A 20,133-nucleotide genomic window follows, 5' to 3' on the forward strand; every position below is an offset into this window, starting at 1 on the left:
GAGAAGTGTCTGCTGCTCTCTTCCTCATTCCCTCCCATCAGATACTTACCGCCCTTAAGATTCCCCTGAGCCTCGTCCAGGCTGAGCATTTACAGTTTTCTTGGTTTTTCCTTGTATGAAAGTGCCCCAGTCCTTGCAGCCTAATTTAAACAGCAACAATCTCTACTGAAGGGTGTTAAAGGCTTCACAGCATTTCAGGAAAGGACTTGACTATACACTTGTACTTGAAGCCAAAACAGTAGCCAGAGATATGCAGGCTCCTCAAACCACAACTGCAAAGTTTATCAATGCAGTAGATACTGCTGCACTAGAGACTTCACTTTTAATGATTGCACTGTTAAATACACTGGTAAATACACTGTTAACATGAAGTTCACTGATGAGTCATGCAAGATTTTCATATCCTTTAATATCCATTTTAACATCCTAACAAAGGCAGTTTGCTAGCTAGGCTCAGAAAGCACTGTGCTGGTGACATCTGATATGCCTGCTTCTCTGATAGAGAAGTTCTGATTTCAAAGACAATCATGTATGCCTTCTTGTCAAAAAAGGGACAAAAAAGCCCCACAAAAGGTTAATCAGTGTAAGGACACCAGTTATCATTTAAATGAATATAGCTCACTGCAGAAATGTTTTCCTATAACAATAATTCATATTAATTACTTTGAAATACTAGTCACCCACTACCTAACAAACAAAAGTGAAACAAAACACCAATGAAAGTAGTATTGATCCAAACCAGGAAACAATGCTGTATTTCTTCTGAATGCACTGATGCCTACGCACGGAGACTATACTTGTCCTTCAGCAACCATCATTAAACTCAGCTTCTTGAACACACATACAGTGTTCTAAAGAATTTTCTCTTAGTTCTACCTAATGGCAAAACATATTTCAAAAGTTACATTTTTTGCTGAGAGCAAATACCTCTCACTGTTCTCATCTCCTTTCATTGTATCTTTTAAAAACAGACAACTATATAGACAGGTTGACACAGGAATTTTCCAAGCATAGCTTTCTCTTGGGAACCTTCAATTAAAAAGTAAAATTTAGACTCTGGGTCATATTAGCTTGGTTGACAATGCTGTCACATCCCTAGGAGGCTTCCAGTGGAGGCACAGGACTTGATCCAGCAAAGCACTTCAGCACAGATGCATATCAGAATTCCCACTGGAATGAGCAAAACTACTCACACGCATAAAGTTACAAAGACATTTAAGTGCTTTCCTGGATCAGGCCTAACAGTTACAATATCGAAGCAGGAAGATCAACTAACAGTCAGTTACACAATTAAGGAATGCAGCTCTTACGGTCAATACCAGCAGGATAGTTGACCTGCCTAATTCCCACTAAAGCCACAATTTCACTCCAGCACTTTTCTAATTAATAAAAGAGAGCATAGTAGGGAAAATACAAGAGTTGTCCACATTCTCTCTAGGCAGAAATTCAGTCAAGATTAACACCCACTGCCTTTTGTACAGGCATACCAATTTATTTTTTGCTGAAGTAGTTGCACACTGAAGTAGATGGATCTTTTTTTGGGGACAATGAGGCTCCACTCTGGCCATATGATCCAAGTGGCTGAACTCTCACAATACAGGCAGAGTACTACTGAAATCATGAGGGCTCTGCAGAAGTGAGAGGTCTACGACCATGGAGCAGAGACAGTACTACCTGATGGTCTGGCATTTTCTTCTTAAAAACTATATCAAGACTACAAAATGTGTTTTTTATTTTCAACTATTTTACACTGGGTACATTTCAGATACATTTTTAGAAGACTAACAGTGAAATAGGTAATGCATTCTTACTTCTCTAGATATTAAGGTATTCTTCACTTTTGCCCAAGGAAAATAAGATTCAATTACATTATGGCATGCAAGGCAAAATGAGAAAATCTGATTTCTCAAAAGTTGTCAGTATGGCCAAACATGAAAAGTTTGAGAGATGCCTTTATTAAAATATGCTAGTCTAAATAAAATGTGAAAAAAACCCTAATCAATATTAAACAGGATATTAAAATCAGGATGACAAAACCCTCTATTAGAAAATCACTACAAGACTTGCACACCCCATAAATGCAAAGCTTGGAGCTGTGAATTAGGAGAAAAAGTATTATTGCAACACTTGGAAAGGCAGTAAGATACTGTGCTGCTTTTCAATAAAATTATATAAAATTTTAACACTTGAAGGGATAGAATGGTCTAGGTGGTCTTCTGACTTCAATGTAGATATACTTCATATCCAAGTGCAATGAGAAAAAGTTTACAGCAAGCATATTTACTGTAATCTTGTCATTAGATAGGACATATTCTGCTATTTAATTAGAAAAATCAGTTTAACTGCTTGGAAGTCTCAATTCACTCCATACTTTTGATTATTTGACAAGACCAACAGACGGTAAAGTATGTTTGTGTGTCACTGATGAAGATGCCATTGTGGTGGGAGAAAATATCCATAAGAGTTGCTTGCACAGCTCATGCCAATCTCTATGTCTGATCTTCACAAAAAATGAGGAATTACATTAAAAATGTTTTGTTTCCTAATGGCTAATAAGCAGATATGCCCTCATGAACTAGCAATCATACCTAATTATGTAGCTACTCCTGTCCTAAAGATCAAATCACTAATTTCAAATGGAGAAATTTAAAATTAAGACTATTTTCTTCAAACGTATGTCACATAACTTTGTTTCTCTAGTAATTTCTACAGCAAGCAATAGCACTTCTCACACAAATCACAAAGGAGAGTTTTCACTCAGGAATACTGATAATAGTTTTCAGGCTAAATGATTTCAGACGAAAGACAGAAAAAACTTGCCACACTAAACAGTGAAGGGCCAAAACAACACAGCAGCCTTACTATTTCTCTGTATGGTATCTATACAAGGGCCATGTCAGCTGCCAGCCCTAAAACCACAGAATTAGTTCTAATTTTGTTGGCTACCTGCTTCACCTCAGTAATGGAACAGGTCTAAAGCAACCATTAAGACCCAAATCAGACACGCAGATTTGTTCAGGGTGCAAGGGCAGCTGAAAATCTTGTCAACTAGATGAAATTTATTATGATTTCAAGTATTGTGCCCACTTTGGAGGAAAGCTACCAACTTCTGTGTTCAGACAATTGCATATTGAAATGTTCTTTTTGCATTGCTTTATGTAAGAGCCATGCCATAAAGCAAGAGCTTAATGGCTTAGATAAGGAAAGAGTGCTCAGTTACAGTGGCATTCAAATGTTGCTCAAAACAATAAGCAGAAAAACATTTTTGGCCAAAAGTCCAGGATGATGGCAATCCTTTTAAACACATACAGATAAAAATGTGTCCAAGTCAGTAACTGTGATGGCTTAGCTACCCCACATGAGCAGGAGCATTTGTTTTGTGCTTTGAAAAAATGTGAAGCTTCCAGATGTGAAGGCAGTAGATAGTTTTATAAATGCTTTACAAATAAATATATGGCAACCACAAGCTATTAAGCTATGATGAGTTCAACTTCAATTTTGTCATAAATGAGAACATTACGTATCTTTATTATAAAACTTCAGTATTTCGTTTATTCTGAGACATGCTACTATAACATCCAAGTAACTCATCCACCCTCCTATTTTAAATTAATCTTTGAACCTCAAAAGTCTGGGTTGAAACTTCAATGTCAGTGAAATAAAAAAAAGAAAACATCTTAAGGAAATCAGGGACTAACTCACAAATGCATAGCAATTACTGTCAATATCATACCAGAGTAGATATGGAAACATAACTTTTTAAATCCTTTTATAAAGTCTATTATTGTGTTCAAGATCAATTACTCTCCGTAAGTACCTGCAATAATGTTTACTCAGTGATCGATTGTTCAGGTTTCCTGAGTCCTGGAAGCTTTCTATCCTGTTGACCTCAATTTCACCCTCCTTGCAAAGGATACAGTAAAACGTACAGTAGTCTTTTCATTAGGCATTCTTTCTCAGGAGGTCAGGATTTGTGACACCGTTTTGAATCCTCATATATCTTCTTGGTGGGTTTAAAGTATGCAATTTATTTTAAGCAACTGTTCAACAGCTGCATTTCATCCAAAGCTCTTCTGTAGCAAGTGAGCAGGTTTTTGTTTTAAAAAGGATACATTTTAGTTTACTTTTAACTCCATAAAACTGATAATCTGTTATTTGCCTAAGATTAATGAAATAATGAATGACAATATTCTACTTATTTATTACAAAAAAAAAATTAAAAGAGATGGGTTGACTACAACAAGAAAGTTAGAAATACATTTAAAGAGGAAACTTTGACAAGTGAATATTACAATGCAGCTTTTTAAAGTTAATATTTTTTCTTAGAAATACTCTCAAAAACACTTTTCTCAAGCATTAGTAATTTCTGTATCACAGAATAGTATCCATTTTTATCCAAGATGAGATAGGGGACATATAATCATTTAACTGAATCCTGATGTGATTTTTCTCTCACAGAAATGAGTTAGTCTCAGAAGATGGTATAAACTCTGAAAAAACTTTTCCACTTTTCCTCATCTGTTCAGCTTAAAAGGTAGATATCATCAATATCCTTTTCACATTCACACTGCTGATACTAACTGCATCACTTTTGATGCAGCTCATATTGATCAACCATCAGCCGTTGATTACTGTAACTACTAAAATTAAAAAATTACTTGAAGTTCTAATCTTACAATAACTAGTCATCTGTATCTTAGAAATATTAGTCATTTGTATCAACAACAAATATTAACCTTTTGTAAGTGATCAGAATTCTCTTTTCTATGCCTGTAGTAAGAAAAGCAACTCTGGCAAATAACACATCAAACGCCAGTATTAAAAGGAAACCAAAACTCCTTGAATTGTAGAGCATCTTGGTACTGGTCATTCCTCTAACTCCATATTCAAGGAAGCAACAAAGCCTTCAAAAGGAAATACACAGATACAACACATGCACAGAGTTGAGTTACACCAGAAGCGGGGAAGTGAATGGTTCTCATAGCTCTTCCATGCTAAGGGAAAGTGGCTTAACCAGAGCACATAAAACTTGCAGGTAGCGGGAGACCAAACTGGTCTACTCCAACCCACTCCTGAGCTCTGCAGCTTCAGAGGAAATACAGTGCCAGTAAGCAGGATCTTAATGATTATACACCACCTCTCCCACATACCCTGAGGTTTACACAAGTTAGAAAACATTAGGTTTTTGCCTAGAACAATAAGAAAACTACAAGATGATAAACATCTCTAACATCTGTGTAAAATCCCATTCAGGATTGTGCTACTGGTTTGGATTTTCTCAATATCTTGATGCAAGCACATGTTCATGCCCAGCTGGGAGAGGATCAGTTATTTTCAGACTATCTGCAGTTAGGGACTGGTTTTTGATTTCCCACAGAACCCACAGATTCCCTAGAATTTCTGTTTAATCTGTATAGCCTAACCCACACCTTGAGATGAGCTTCTGTTCAATAATAGGAACAGGGTTCCTATTGTGGATACAAGTTACAGGACTCTCCTGTTTCTATAACTAATTACTTATATTACTATTATTAATTAAGATTAATTATTGCTATTGCTATTATTTTAATAAAGTTCTGTCTTTAACATCTTACTGCTTTAACATCTGTTCTGTCATTAACATCTTACTGCTGTTACCCTTTTCACTTCTAGCCACTGCACGTTCATCACTGCTGTATGGTTCTCTGTTCTCCATCCTTTCAAAAGTATAACTAAACTCATTTTTAAATGCTACACAACAGATGAGAGATGAAATATTATTTCATTTCATACTGCTCTAATTGCATGCCACCCATATAAATACTGAGCTGACAAAATTTTTTAATGTATGAGAATTCAGTGCTTACTTTTCCTTCTGAAAGCTTGTGAAACTTTCACCAATTCTCTCCAACTAGCTGTAGAAGAAAGCTTCCACTTAGACAGCAGTGTGAACAGCATGTTTTAACTGCATGACTAAATAAAACAATAAAGTTTTTGAAAAATGACCTTCTCTCCTGAGTAGCCAAAGGGGAGCAGTGCTCTTTTAAGAAGATGAAGAAATTAGCTCAAGTAGACATCCAGGCAATATGTCCCACACATCTAATCATCAAATTATTTTACTTTCCTTAAGATAAAGTCAAAAGAAATTATATTTTTTCCAATCTCTACCTTCTACTTGCTGGCCAGTATGACAGCTCTGAACTCTATGTCTCTAACAGGACCCCAGGGAATGAAACCCTGTAGCATAGCAATCTGAAAGTCCTAACAAGCCCTCAAAGCCTACAAGGCTTTCTTTTGCAAGGAAAAGTGCAAGTGGTGTGCTGAACTTTGAGCGTACAATAATGCAATGTGTTCTGCCCTGTGGAGAGGAGACAAGAAGATGGGATTTGACAATGCCAAGGCAAGCTGTGCTGTGTGACCTTTGGCTCTCTCAGATTCCTCCTTATCCTCAGAAAACATCCCTTAGAAACAACACAGTTTGCATACTGGATCATACCTGTGCATGCAGCACGACACATGCTTGCCCTTTTTCTTCAAAACAAAGGGAATATTTTATCTACCTTTGTTGCTTTCCTAACTGGATGACACACCTACGTGGCCTTGACAGAGCCCTAATCCTTCATGTCCAAGAGGAACACGCACATTTCTTAGAGCTGTTGCATTAGGCAAGCCCAGGTATGTTGCTCTTCTTTCAGCATCTGAACACAGAATTGCAAATTAAAAATCAAGTGTGTATGATTGCATAAGGTAGGAAAATAAAATAGGCTTACCATGAGATCTCTTCTAACAAGTGGTTACACAAAGTGTCTGAACAAACAGCCTCTTTCTCCCACTTTTATTTTATTTTTTAAGTAGTGAAAGAAAGAAAAGATTGCTTATTTGTTAGAGTAGTTATCTCAAAAGGAAAGGTAATTCATCGATTTAATGAAATGAAGACACTTCTCATTTATATAACTGAGTGTATATGGAAACCAGAGTAAAACCCCAGCATGACTACTGCTTCATAGCAATTCTCTACCATCAGGCCACTGTTTCACTAGAATGCATCAGTTTCCTCTGATTCTTAGTTATTAAACAACATTCATTTCATTATGGTATCCAAAAGGTGGAGAGGCAGCAGAAGCAAAAAAAATACTTTGTGAGCACAAACAATTGGTACATCCTTTATCTTCCTTATACTACAGACAACAAAACCTCCACTAGCTGGCCATACCTTACAAAGCTCCCAGGCATCCAGAAAATACATAAATTCCATGTTCCTGTGTGACAATCCTTCAACACAAGTAATATGTGCTTACACTTTCTATATATACTTCACCTATTCCTCCACAGTCTTCCCCTTTTGTCTAGCCAAACTTGCTCAAGCCAACAAGCATTTGCAACAAGGGGAAGCGGAAAAGTGGAGAAGCACTGAAAGGAAAAAAAAAGAAAGCCTGGAAGAGTATGTGTTGACACCTGTACTGACATCCTTCATTTCTTATCCTATAAAACTTATTTTTATTAGGAATACAGGCTCTGCACAACAAAATAAAACCTTAGGCAAAGCTATACAGAACAGGATAGAAGTAAAGCAATGACATCAACCTTTGGAAAAATCACTGAATTCCAGGATTCACAGGCCCAGCGACAGCAACCAAACTGAGGCTGGCAAGGACTGTCACAGAGCTCATCTGTCTCATGGAGGAATGCCTGTCACTACTGAGTTTAACTTTTTCCTCCTGCAAAGAATACCACACCAAGATGGTTAAACTTGCAAGGTAAAGTACCATTCCCAGTAAACTGCAACTTAGAACTACTTCTAAGGGAAACTTGTATCCAGGCTTTGCATGGAAAAAAGGCACAAATAAATCTCAATCACAGAGATCCAGAGCAAACCAAACCAAACAACCAAAAAAAAAAAAAAAGCCAAAACCCAACGAATAAACAGAACAACCAAAAAGGTATTAATTTGACAGCTTTATGAAAACTCCACCAAATATTTCAACTACTTCTTCAAGAGGGTGGCCAGAGGACATATGCCAGGGCAGAAATAGAAGTGCAGTGATCGACCCAGCCTCACAGCTCCCTCATTACCAATACCATATTGCAGCCTCAGAGCTGGCAGTCACAAAGCCATAGTAGAGCACATAATAAGCTTCACAAAGGTGATCAACATTTCCAGCTTACAAAGTACTCTTTTCATGGTCTCCATCCTTCCCTACAAAACGTCCCACCCCAAATCTCAAGCGTGTCCTTGGGCAGAGCTTTTGAGAAGAAGAATTCCAGGAAGGCTTGCACTCCCTTCTCTGTCAGACTGCAATCCTATCGCAAGTTCATCCAAAATCCCCCCATTACTGAATTCCAGTGGCTTGCTCTCTAGGCAGAACCCTCCTAATCTGCTGCAGCTGAACTTCCTCAGCCTATCAAGTAGGAAATCCTTCTATTGCTCTGGCCTATAAGCCTCTTATCTCCCAATTCTGTGAGGCTGAGAAATAGCTGTTCTGCTCATTAATCCTACAATGACTGTCAGAAGGGGATATATACCTTCTCACTCTACTCAAACACAAGTAAATAGGTTTCAAGTTCTTTTCTACCTACTTAGCTGAGTCCCACTCCACAAGATTTTATAGGAATTGCAGTAGCAGTACAGAAGCTTCTGCACTTTCATAAAACATTCAGGACATTTCTAAAGTTGGAAAGACCGTATTTCATTCTCTGTACTATAGGTAGAGTACAGAAAATTGTTTTAAAAAAGAGTTTTTTTTTTTATTTTTTATTTTTTTAAAAAAGCAAGTGCAATTTTGGCTAGAAGTGTTGTATGGATGATTATAAAGACTTTCCTCTCCAGTTTGTAAATACACAACTGGTTTAAAAAGAGATCTTTCTCAATCATTTATTACAAACTCGTGTCATCCATGACCTTCAAAGACAGCTCAAAGGGAAAAAAAACAAGCCAATTGAAACCTTGGATTAACTAATACCTTTAACCAGCACCCCTAAGAAATGCTGAAGGTTGCTGGGTTTCCCCCTATATAGGACACGCAGCCAAGGAGAACCTATTAAGCTAATTTTTCCATCAGTATTGATATCTTCATTTCTCTGTATAAAGCAAAAACTGACTACAAACAGCTGCTAAACACCACTGACAATATTACAGAGATGAGAAAGTTCTCATATAGCATGTATTATTTAATATTTTACATTTATGTACCCAATGGACAAACATAGGCCTGTGTCATTCAAAAAACCTTCAAAAAAGTTCTGTTGAGAAAAATGTTAAAGTGGCAAATAGTGTTAAGATCACAGATATCGCGCGTCAGCTGTACCTTTTATTTTAACTGTAAATGTCACACTTCATCATGCAGCTGTCAGCTTTCTTTAATGTATTAAATGCTATCATGTAAGTACAGAATCTGACATGATGTAACACAACAATTAAAATAAAAAGCAAGTTAGCTCTGACACAATGTCACTTTTCTATATGCTGCAAATTAAAGGAAAATTGAAACTACACAAGTAAGCTAGCCAAGAAGGAAGTCTGAAAAAGCCTCAAACATCAGTTAATGTTTCCCTCTAATGTTATATCCCATTTTTACGTTCAACTTCAAGAAAACATCCATAGCTTTAGCACAGCTAATTAAAAATTGACACCAAAAGATGTCAGGAAGAAAGCCTAAAACTTCTAGAACACCTTGATTATAAAATAGTTCTAGCTGTCAGTTTCGTAACAGCCAACATCCATGGAACTAGCCGATTATTTTTCAATTTCTATCCTACCCTTTTTAAATTTCTATCCACTCTGTGGTACTGCTGTGGCATGTTAAAATTGCTGATCCTTTTAAAACCAGATGCAACAGCACTTAAGCCTGAAGAAAACCCTAGTAATAATGGAGCAATTATGAACTCTAGGTAATTATTATTTGGATTGATCATGTATTAAAAATTTTATTTTAATTTACTGTATTTGATGCACAACACTAAATAAAAGTGTCCGGAATGTGGAAAAATTAATTTTGGAGAAAATAAGAAAAATGTACATCTGGAAAGGCATAATGTTAATAATAAATTTCTTTCTTTTCAGTTCTTTTGTTCATTTATATCAACTTTAAACCTACATTTAATACAACAGCACCATTAAATACTGTGACCCAGGGGAAAGCTAGTGCTATCTGTCACAAATACAGAAATGTCACATGCCTAATATTTGCTCTGGCCATACCATGACACATTTAAATCCTCTGTGTCCCAGGGAAGAAATAATTACAATGGAGGCTGTTTGCAGGCAGAGAAAAGGGAGTCAAGCAAGCTAGAGACCTCTCCTGCAAATCGAAGGGCTGATATAGATATTCCAAGAATATTCCTGCAAAAAACATTCTTTTGAAACATCAAGTTAGCACTTCCCCTTTGCTGAAATAAGAGGAAAGGGAAACATGGGCAATTCTATAAAGTTTTACCCCCCGAATACCATATTGGAATTATTTTCTGGTGATCTATACCCTCCAAAGAATTTCCAGGCCAGTAACCTGCTAGAAAAACATTAAATTTAAGAACACTATCATTTTGACTGGAAAAGTTCTATATATGAGTGCTGCTGCATTTTCCAATATGATATATTTGATTGAGTATGACAGCAAACTGCAGAAAAACTAAGAACAAAAAAAAACCCTGAGGTAGATAAAAACAAATGCAATAGGACCCACAATTAAAAATACGTAAGTGAAGTAATACAAAAATAACCTCAAACCTGCCCTTAGAGCTGTCTCTGATAAAACAAATCCATGAGTAGGACATAGATGGAGCTGTTAGGAATTTGATCTTTGAAGACTACTCTTTAACCAAACACTGAAAATTTAATAGTGGCAACACTTGTACATTTCCAAGTGACATTTATGCTGAAGTAGATAGCTTTTTAGAAACAAAACCTAAACAGTACTTTATGAAAACTGTATTCAGCTACATGAGGACTCCAGTGATCACAACAAATGCACACCTTGAAATAATCTGTTCTAGTTTTACTTTGTTTTTCCAGCCCTGGAACGGTTTAATTATTGCTAGAGATATTTAAGTACACACAGAGAAGAGAGGAAAGGTCAAGCCCCTGTGGGCACAGACATCTGCAGCTGTGAAAGTTCATGCAATTCATTGGTTCTATCCATCACTATAAATTCTTCTGTACCAGCCTGTTGAAGGAATACATCCACAAGAATCTTTACATTACAGGTGTTAATAGAAGATGATGTCATTCACTTGCATGCCTAGGACTTCAAATGTGAAATGATGGAAGAAATAAGGTTTAGAAACAAAATATCCAAATATTTTTTCTACATTTGGCTACTAGTTTATTTAATAATATAAACAAAATAATTTGAGAACTTGAGCTCAATGTTGAAACACAATAAAATTAAATATTCTTCATACCTGCACTTCTTAGGTTAGGGTCTAGGTCTGGCATTTCCTTGGACGCTTCTGGACTGACACTGTAGATTGATGCTCCCGCTTCACTGACAATGCTGAAAAATAAAATGGCAAATATGTAAAACAGCACACAACTGAACAACACAAGTGAAAGAATTTGCAAGTGACTTAAGTGAATATTTAAGTTTTTTTTTAAAAGCCTCAGGTTTTGAATAACGCAAATGCTTACAAAAGTAAGTCAGTACAAGGAAAGTATCTCCATTTAAGCCAAAACACCCCTCTCTGACCTGCAACATTCGTTCTTCATCAATTCTAGCCTTTCTATAAATACACACTGTGCATGATCTCAGTCCCTGTCTCAGTCTTCACAAGAGAAGAGAAAATGTATATAAGAAACAAGTATTACCAGAAGTAAATATGCAAACCAGCTTCCATAAACAAAACTAAACCTACCTGACAATTTCATTAAAAACACATACATTCCAAAGTCTAACATTCAAGTATCACTTGAATCCAAGCCATGAGCACAAACATTGCCTCAAGCCAGCTGCCCTAAAACACTCAAAATGCCCCAACTTGATACAGACTGAGTCACAGAGCTGCAGCTCCTTTCTCAGCAGCATTCGGTATCATCTCCTCCCAGCTCTCACTGCCGTCCCCAAAGAAAAACAGATTGCTTGTCTTCAGGAACTTAAAGTACAGTTCATCTATCTACCATACACCTCAAACTCATTCAGTGATGATGATAAACTCAGCAATTCAAATCAAACACATAATTAAAAGCCCCTCAAGTGCTCTAGTTCCACTCAAGAGAAAACTGCAATCAAGTACTCCCAGTCTATTTTCAGCTGTGAAATTCTGACACCACTGAATCAACAGTATATTTCTTCAAATAACTTCAATAGAACTAGAATTTCATGTTGATAATTATGGCATTATACAGCTCCTGAACTGGAAATTAATACTATTAGTTTCAGAACTATTTTTACTTTTACTATTCCACTTTAAAAATAACCTAATCTTTGCCATAAGGAGAGAAACCACAGCCCTTAAGAAACAGACCTTTCAGCAAAAAACCATAACTTTGTTTTATATTGTTTTAAAATTGGAATATAAATTTTCCTTTTAGGAACATTTATTAGGTCAAATTTTTAAAGAAACTGATACCTAGAAGCCCCTCCCTTTAGAAAAGTTGGAGAACAGCTCAGAGGTTAAATATATTCCCATTCAATTTTCCAAGCACAGTAACAGTAAACAGTGTAAAATGCAAATACAAAAGGCAGGAATTTCTTACTGCTTTTTTACAGATTCCCCTCTTCCCCAGTCAAAACTGGAATTTGGTGGAGTGCTGTATACACAAGTCACATTTTCAAGTTACCCAAAACTCTAAGGAACAGTAGTACAAACAGACTGGATCTTTCAATAAATATAGAGAATAGAATCCTGTTATCTTTAAAATAAATGTAACTCCAGACCCGTTCAAAGAGAGCAAAAAAATCCTCAGACCATGTGAAGAGGGCAAGTGAAAATGAAACTATTCCATGATCTTTCAAAAAAGATTCAGTATTATGAGCACACCTTCACTATAAATGACATTCATAAAACATTCCAATCAGCTCTCAAAAATAAGATTGTATCACAAAAACCTAACCACTGAACATAAAGCTGTTGACAGAAGACTCATAAAACTGATTTCTCTGATAAACGAGTAATTTAAAGAAAATGCAGAAGAATGTATTTTTTAACCTGTTCACACCTTATAAAGGCAGCATCTGGAAAGCACTCCCTTTCTGGATATTGCTTCCAAAAAACCACACACTACTAGCAACTTTTCATTAATCTCTCCTTCAATCTTTGTAATCCAACAGATCCCAAATGTTAGTCCACATGCAATTTTTAAATTTAATACAGACTGATAATACAGTGTAATACAATTTTAGATTTAAAAAAAAAAAAATCAGTGTTTTGCAGTCATTTTTACAGTGCTGTATTGTAAACTGTACTACTGAACATAACCTATTGCTTGATCCTCTACTGCTATTTTCTGCAGTAAAAAAATGGATGTGACCTTGATGGGAATTTTAACACACTCAACATTTTAATGTTTCTCATTAATACTACACTGATGATTTGTAGAAGCAGAAGGATTGCACTAACACTGTCATTCTACAGTAATACATGACTTATGCCAAATTTTAAGGTAAGAAGTCCAAAAACTCCTTGCTAAAATGAGTAGATAAAACTCAGGAAAGGAGACAAACATTTGAAAAAAAGTATAATTCCTTTCCTCAAAAGCAAAAAACATTTACACATTGGAGTGAGGAGAAGGGGGGGGGAAGCCAAGTAAAAGATTATCTCAAGAAAGAGAACAAGATATAAAAAGCACCTTCAGAAGCAGCATACACTGATTACTTGAGATCCACTCTGAGATGGTTTAGTATATGCATGCAGTTATTCTATGATGTATTTGGTGTAGCAGATGTGGAAAAGGGGAGCAAGAATTTCCACTCACGTAGAACCTCACACTAGTCCACCCAAGACAGCAAAACCCAGACATTAAATAAATCTTTTATGCAGATTAAGCGCATAAGGCTGCACACTCCAAAGAAATCATCCTACGGCTCATTCAACAACAGTCAACCAAAGTTTTACTGAACTATTAGTAGCTATCACATGCTTTGATATGGCTACAGTGAGGTGGTTACTAATGTGACAATGTCACACAGAATGTGAAAACAATTAGCTTGGTCAAAATACTAAGATTATAATCTTTAAGGGATTGCCAGCAGTTGTCCTGGATTTTACTTTTTGACTAGACAAGAGACAGTCACTCTGGTTCACTGACATTTTGTATGTTTTCCAAATTCTCATCATTCTCTTGAAAAGGGGTATGGCTTTATAGACAGTTTAAGCTAACTTAACACTACTAAATGCTCTACATCATGTCTTTTAAATAATGTATATCTATTTTATGTCAGAGAATATTAAGAAAAAACCAAACATGCTCAAATGAGTAGGAAATAGACATTTACTACAAATTACTATGGTCCACACTGTTCCTCAATCTCTTCTTCCCATTTCTATAATGAATACAATTCTCAAAATAGTAAAAAAAAAAAAAAAAAAAAATCATAAGAGCAGGTGAAATTGTATTAAGATCTTGTAAATCTTCAGAATTTGTTTCTATTTTGGCTTTTTAAGTTGCTTAATAGACAAAACCAAAAGAATTGGCCCCATAATGAGACCCTCATTACTGTGCATTCCTTAGGAGGAAAGATTCTAACCAAATCTAAATAGTTAGAACAGCTTTAGTGAAAAATTATTTTGCTTTTTAAAGTCAATATGTAGTAGATAAATAAACACGTCTTATGAAATAATACAATATGCTTCTAGTACATGAATGAAAAAGTTTCATGAAATTCTCTCTGAATTAACAAAAAAGCAGGTAAAGGATTTGAGACTATGCCTCCCTACTGTTCTTCCCACTTCAGCCATCCTAAAGATAAGGGGTTTTTCCTCAGCATCTATATCCAATTTTTAAAAATTTTTAAAAGTGCCCAAATCACAAAGCCACTACACAATATTAAAGCATATTCTTTTCAATTGTACAAACTGGCTTGTTGCATATGAACTAGGTTTTCCTGTACTGCATCTATCTCATTCACAGCTGTTAAGACACATTTTAAGTAGCTAAGGCAATATTAAATGTATTCCACCAGCACCACCTGGTGGGCCCTCAGCTTGATGCTAGAGACCATGCCACCCATCTCCAAAATACTCTAAGGAGCCTTTCAACATTTACTTAAGCAAGTTGTTTTCTTACTCAAATAAGCATTACCTATTTGATCTGAAAAGATTATTTTATTTTGAAAACATTTGTATTTTCCATCTCCTAATTTTTACAGGAAAAAGAGCCTTTCTTGTAAAAGGTAAAAAAAAAATAAATCTAAGAATAGCTCCAATTTACTCTTTTTAAAATTCAAATCTATTACATATCTACAAAAATGCGTAAAGATTACCTGTAACCAGCTAGTTAACAATAGTAGTTTAACTAAATCACAGTTTTTTAAACTTGCAAGTTTCTTAGGTAGTAAGTTTTCACTGTAAACCTTTTCAAAGCTACATAAAACATCTAATATATGTATAACAAAGAAAAGATGTATCAGGCTAGACATTTGTGGGATTAAAGATGAATGTACCTTCCTGACATTTTCATGAACCTTATCAATATTTCAGACTTGTATATTACATTGAGGTATTTCCCTACAATCAAACGCAACACAGGATTAATAACCTACAGAGAAACAAAAAGCAACTTTATCCAACTTTACATAACTTGCTGTTTCTACAACTTCCAAATCCTTGATCTACAACTTCAATCTTTTAAAATAACATTTTAAGAAACAACACCACTAACTACAAAGAAGAGCCTGATGTTTATTACTTGGAAGAAAATCCTGGTCAGTCTAAAAGCGAAGGATATGTCAACCTCAAAATGGGCCAAGATTTTCATATTTGGCCACTAAATGATGATCTGCCAGAAAACTCCCTTCATAATCATAATTTAATAATTGTGGCTAATTCCTCTAACCCAACTTCGTACATATTTGTTGATAAATATATTGTTCATAAACTTTGGCTACAAAAGCCAGAGGCCCCCACAAAGTCCAGCAGTAAAAAAAGAGTCAAAGATTAATTCAGTGTTATTTATTAAAATAATTGGGTTATGAATCACCCAGGACAGAACCAGAAAATGAAATAAAATGATGAAATATTCTCTAGAAAAGAACACTGCATTTAGACACTCAGTTGGAATGTAATAAGCTTTAATTATGTTGACAGATATTATGATTAAAACCAACTAAGAAGGGGCAGGGAAGACTTAATTAAGCATATACTCAAAAGAAGATTGGGCTACTTAATGAATGAGAAATCCATTGGGCCTTACTGAAAACACAGAAGTCAAACTAGTTCCTAAAGAGCCTAACACTCATAAGGGTTGAGAGTTACACTATAGAAATAGGATGCGTGCATCTGTTGTTACATGTCTCTCTACACGCCCATTTTTGATGGGTAATGAGAACCACCTAGGGAGGTCAAAAAAGCTTTTCACAGGAAACAGCAATAACTCCCTCATTTGCAATTTGACTTATCTTGCTCTTTCTGCTCTTGTCAAGCAGGACACTGCACATGGCAGAGGTAACTTAAGTGGCCCCTTCAACTCCTCACCATTACCAAAGGCAGAGCTACCTGCCCCTCCTAGCAACTCATGTTTGGGCACACAAATACTCTAGCACCTCTGCGCCATGCACAGTACAGTTCTTTCTGCTGTGGTGGAGCCTGCAGCACAGCACAGGCTGGGCTGTGATTTGTGCAGACACACATTCTTAGCCACAGGAACAACAGGACACCAGGACTGAGACCCTGGCTCTAACCCAGCTATGCCATTGCTTCTTTTCATTTGAGGAACATAAAACAAGGAAGTGCAAGATTAAAAGATTTTGGTATATAATGGATAATGTATTCAAAGAATAAAAAGGCCAAAGAGATCTTCAAAAGTCTGTTCATTCTGATAGATGAGGTAGGATTCATAATCTGATGTTTCCCCATGACCAATAAAGTAGTGGTATAGCAAAGGTAGATGTTAGGATCATGAAAAAGAATTATACTAGAAAACAATCACTATTCAATAGAATCAAGGCAAAAAGCATTCAATTCATCTGCTGTTTTTAAATAATATAAAGAATTAGCTTTAAATGTTAACAATATATAGAACCTGGGAGATATTTTAATTGTAAAACATATTTAATACTAAAACCACCATTAGATGGCAAAGGAATGTTCATCAAATTTCTATTGCCTCACTCAAAACTTTTACTTACTACAAGCCATAAAAATGTTGCTTATATGACAGTCCATCTTTCAAAATCAGCCAAATTTGACAAAAGCTGTCATAGTAATCTTTAGCAAAACTATTACAAAAAAGCTCATAGTGACTCAAAGTTACAGCTATTCAATTAGTTGCAGGAGGGATACCATAAGCCTTAAAGTACAGCTCCTGCTTCAGAACTCCCAAACACACAAGAATTCAACCCCACAAATAGTATTCAGAAAGCACACCAAATGATGAACAGTGAAACAGACCCCACATGATTGCTCAGCTGCATTCTGTAAGTTTCCATAGAAAATATTAGGTGAAATTCTGCTTACTACTTGCATTTTGAAGTCAGAACAAAAAACTCAGTGTTTCTAGCCATGTATGAATTTGTTCTGTATTTTATGAAGTTTACTAGAAATTATGCCACACAAAGAAAGAAATTTGCTCTTGACCAACTCAGCCTACTTTGTAAAGTAAAAGCTACTACAATATTTCATACCAGGGACTCTGTTTTGCAGCAGATTACAACACAGAATAACATTACCTCTTTCAGTTACAAACCTGACATTTGAAACAGCTTGCTGACCTCACAGCAGGGAAAATAAATAAGCACCTTATCAAGCAGCTGCTGAAATGACAGAAGTTCAAGGCAATCATCCTTTCATTAGCAATTATTTCTCTCCTGTTCAGCCACAAATGATATTAAGCATCACTTAAGCTGATGGCTTTCCTGGTAGACAGTATAGATCTTCAGAACCTGCTCAAGACGAAAGAATTAGGCCTGTTTCAATCCAACTTTAGCAAGATATTCTAATCAGTGTTGGTATTGTTGCTTCAGATGATTAAAAATGACTTATCTTAAAATAACACTTAGTCTTACAATGATACTGTACTACCCAATTTTTCTAGTATGCTTATGGAAAACTAAACTTCCCTACAGAATCAAAGTAGTCTTTCAGATGAAGAACAACATGCAAAAAATAACGGTTTGAAATACCAAATTATAGTCTTTCAAGAACAGATAAAATGCGAGAATTCCTCAATGTCTGTTTACAGGAAAACTCTCTATGAATTCCCAAATCAAGAACTAGTTACCATACTAAACTAATAAAACTAACTGTATAGCTCCAGTCTGGAATCCTTTATTCATCTGTGTATGAACCATGCCCTCAGTACATCCCTGCAAAGGGAAGAATGATCAGATATCTGTCTTCATCTTGTCTGAAAACAATGACATTTTTCAATAAGAAAAGGGTCCAAATGGCAGGTGTCAAAGAGCTTTAGCTTCACACATGGTGCTAGGAGGCAGAAAAAACAACAGTAGCGTGTGGCCATGTCAGAGCTGCACAGAAGCTGCCGTACAAGCGCATATCTGAAAAGAGCAAACCTCAGAGCCTGTTAAATCAATCTAGTGCCAGATGCTGTTATCAGAACAAAACTGGTGCTGTGGATTCATCCCCAGAAGAAATACACATCCCATGTCTGCAGTGAAAAGTGAAAGACCTAGGGTGGCATGTCTCAAGACTGAAGGTGACAGTCACCTGTGACTGCCCCCACCATTTTCATTAACAGTTTCAGAAAACAAGTGCTGTCATTGCTCATAAAGCAGCTAGAGCTGAAGCTCCTTTCTGTGCTTGAACAGAGCTTTAAAATCTGAGGTTCAGGTCCAAAATCTACTTCCAAGTTAACCATCCAACTAAAAAATAGTCAAAACATTTATTTTTCCTTAAGACAGTGTAGTATAGTAGGAACTTTGGAGAAAATTTAACTACCACTCATCTCCTTGCTGCAACAATGCCAAGGAAAGGAACTGTGACAATATGGATAATATAGAATCAACATAAACTTGTCTTCTTGCATTAAGGTAAATTCAAAAGAAGCACATTCTATGTGATTACCATGCAACAGCAGCAATTCTAAGCAGTATAAATGAAATGTTCAAAAGTTACCTATCTATAATCAATTACCATTAGAAGAAAGGGAAGTAAAAAAGGCATTAGGACTGATGTGGGAAATAAAAGCCCTAGAGTCCACTTCTAAAATATAATAGGCATGGAAATGGGTACGCTCTTTATGAATATACTTTGCAATTTCAAGACCAATTGTGCCAGCACTCAGCAGTTTTGCACAACTAAATTATGCCAGTGAATTCAGGGGAACTAAGTGTACATACAGCATTAAGAAAATGTAGCCAAACACTGATAGGATTTAACCTGTTTTTACCCAGGAGGGAAGCACAAGGAGACAAAGAAACAACTGATTTTGGCAGCCTGGCTTCAAAAAGAATAGAAGTATTAGGTGATGTTAAACACTCACATTTCATACCTTTGTAGACAGTCTTGAAATTAAATCCCCCAGATGCACATCAAAAACATGGCACAGTCCAAAAATATAATGCTCCCCAAAAAGCCTATGAAAAAAAGCCTGTTCCCCTGCACTGAAGTGCTCAATAGCCAGCCTTTTTTTAGTCCCTGTCCCTCACAGATCTTAAGCACTTAGTGAACACAACAAGCTTGACTCAACACCATGAAACATAGCAGACCAAAGGAACATGCAAGTTCCAGAGCAGACAGCTGTCACCAACACTGTCCTGCCAGTAGCTTCTTCTCAGCTCAGCCAAGCAGAAACCCCTGCAGTCACAGCACATGGCAAAAGCTGGTGCTTCAACCAGCTGATTTCTAGCCATGCAAGATCTTGCAAGAGGTAAGATCTAGCCTGGCTGTTTTTAGAAACAGCAGAGGCAAAGCATAAAACCCTGAAACCTGGTAGTTCATGATCAGGAACTTCAACTCAGGTTGAAGCATTATCAAATATCAAGGTTGTGGAAGCAAATGAGTTTTTTTTAAAAAGAAGTATTCCTGCCTATAATGAAATACCTAGTC

General features: G+C 36.2%; 1 protein-coding gene across 4 annotated transcripts in view; it reads right to left on the bottom strand.

Moving 5' to 3' along the window:
• The window catches only part of SRBD1 (S1 RNA binding domain 1), a 123,566-nt gene that overhangs the window by 51,505 nt on the left and 51,928 nt on the right, over positions 1-20,133 (bottom strand). For all 4 annotated transcript variants that reach the window (XM_005523391.3, XM_088052878.1, XM_088052879.1 and 1 more), the window contains one exon: positions 11,377-11,468. In XM_005523391.3, coding sequence (XP_005523448.1) covers positions 11,377-11,468 — 92 coding nt within the window. The remainder of the gene's footprint in view (positions 1-11,376; positions 11,469-20,133) is intronic.

The sequence above is a fragment of the Pseudopodoces humilis genome, chromosome 3, assembly GCF_049639895.1.
Source record: "Pseudopodoces humilis isolate 2021_Gansu_Grassland_sample_001 chromosome 3, ASM4963989v1, whole genome shotgun sequence".
Classification (NCBI taxonomy): domain Eukaryota; kingdom Metazoa; phylum Chordata; class Aves; order Passeriformes; family Paridae; genus Pseudopodoces; species Pseudopodoces humilis.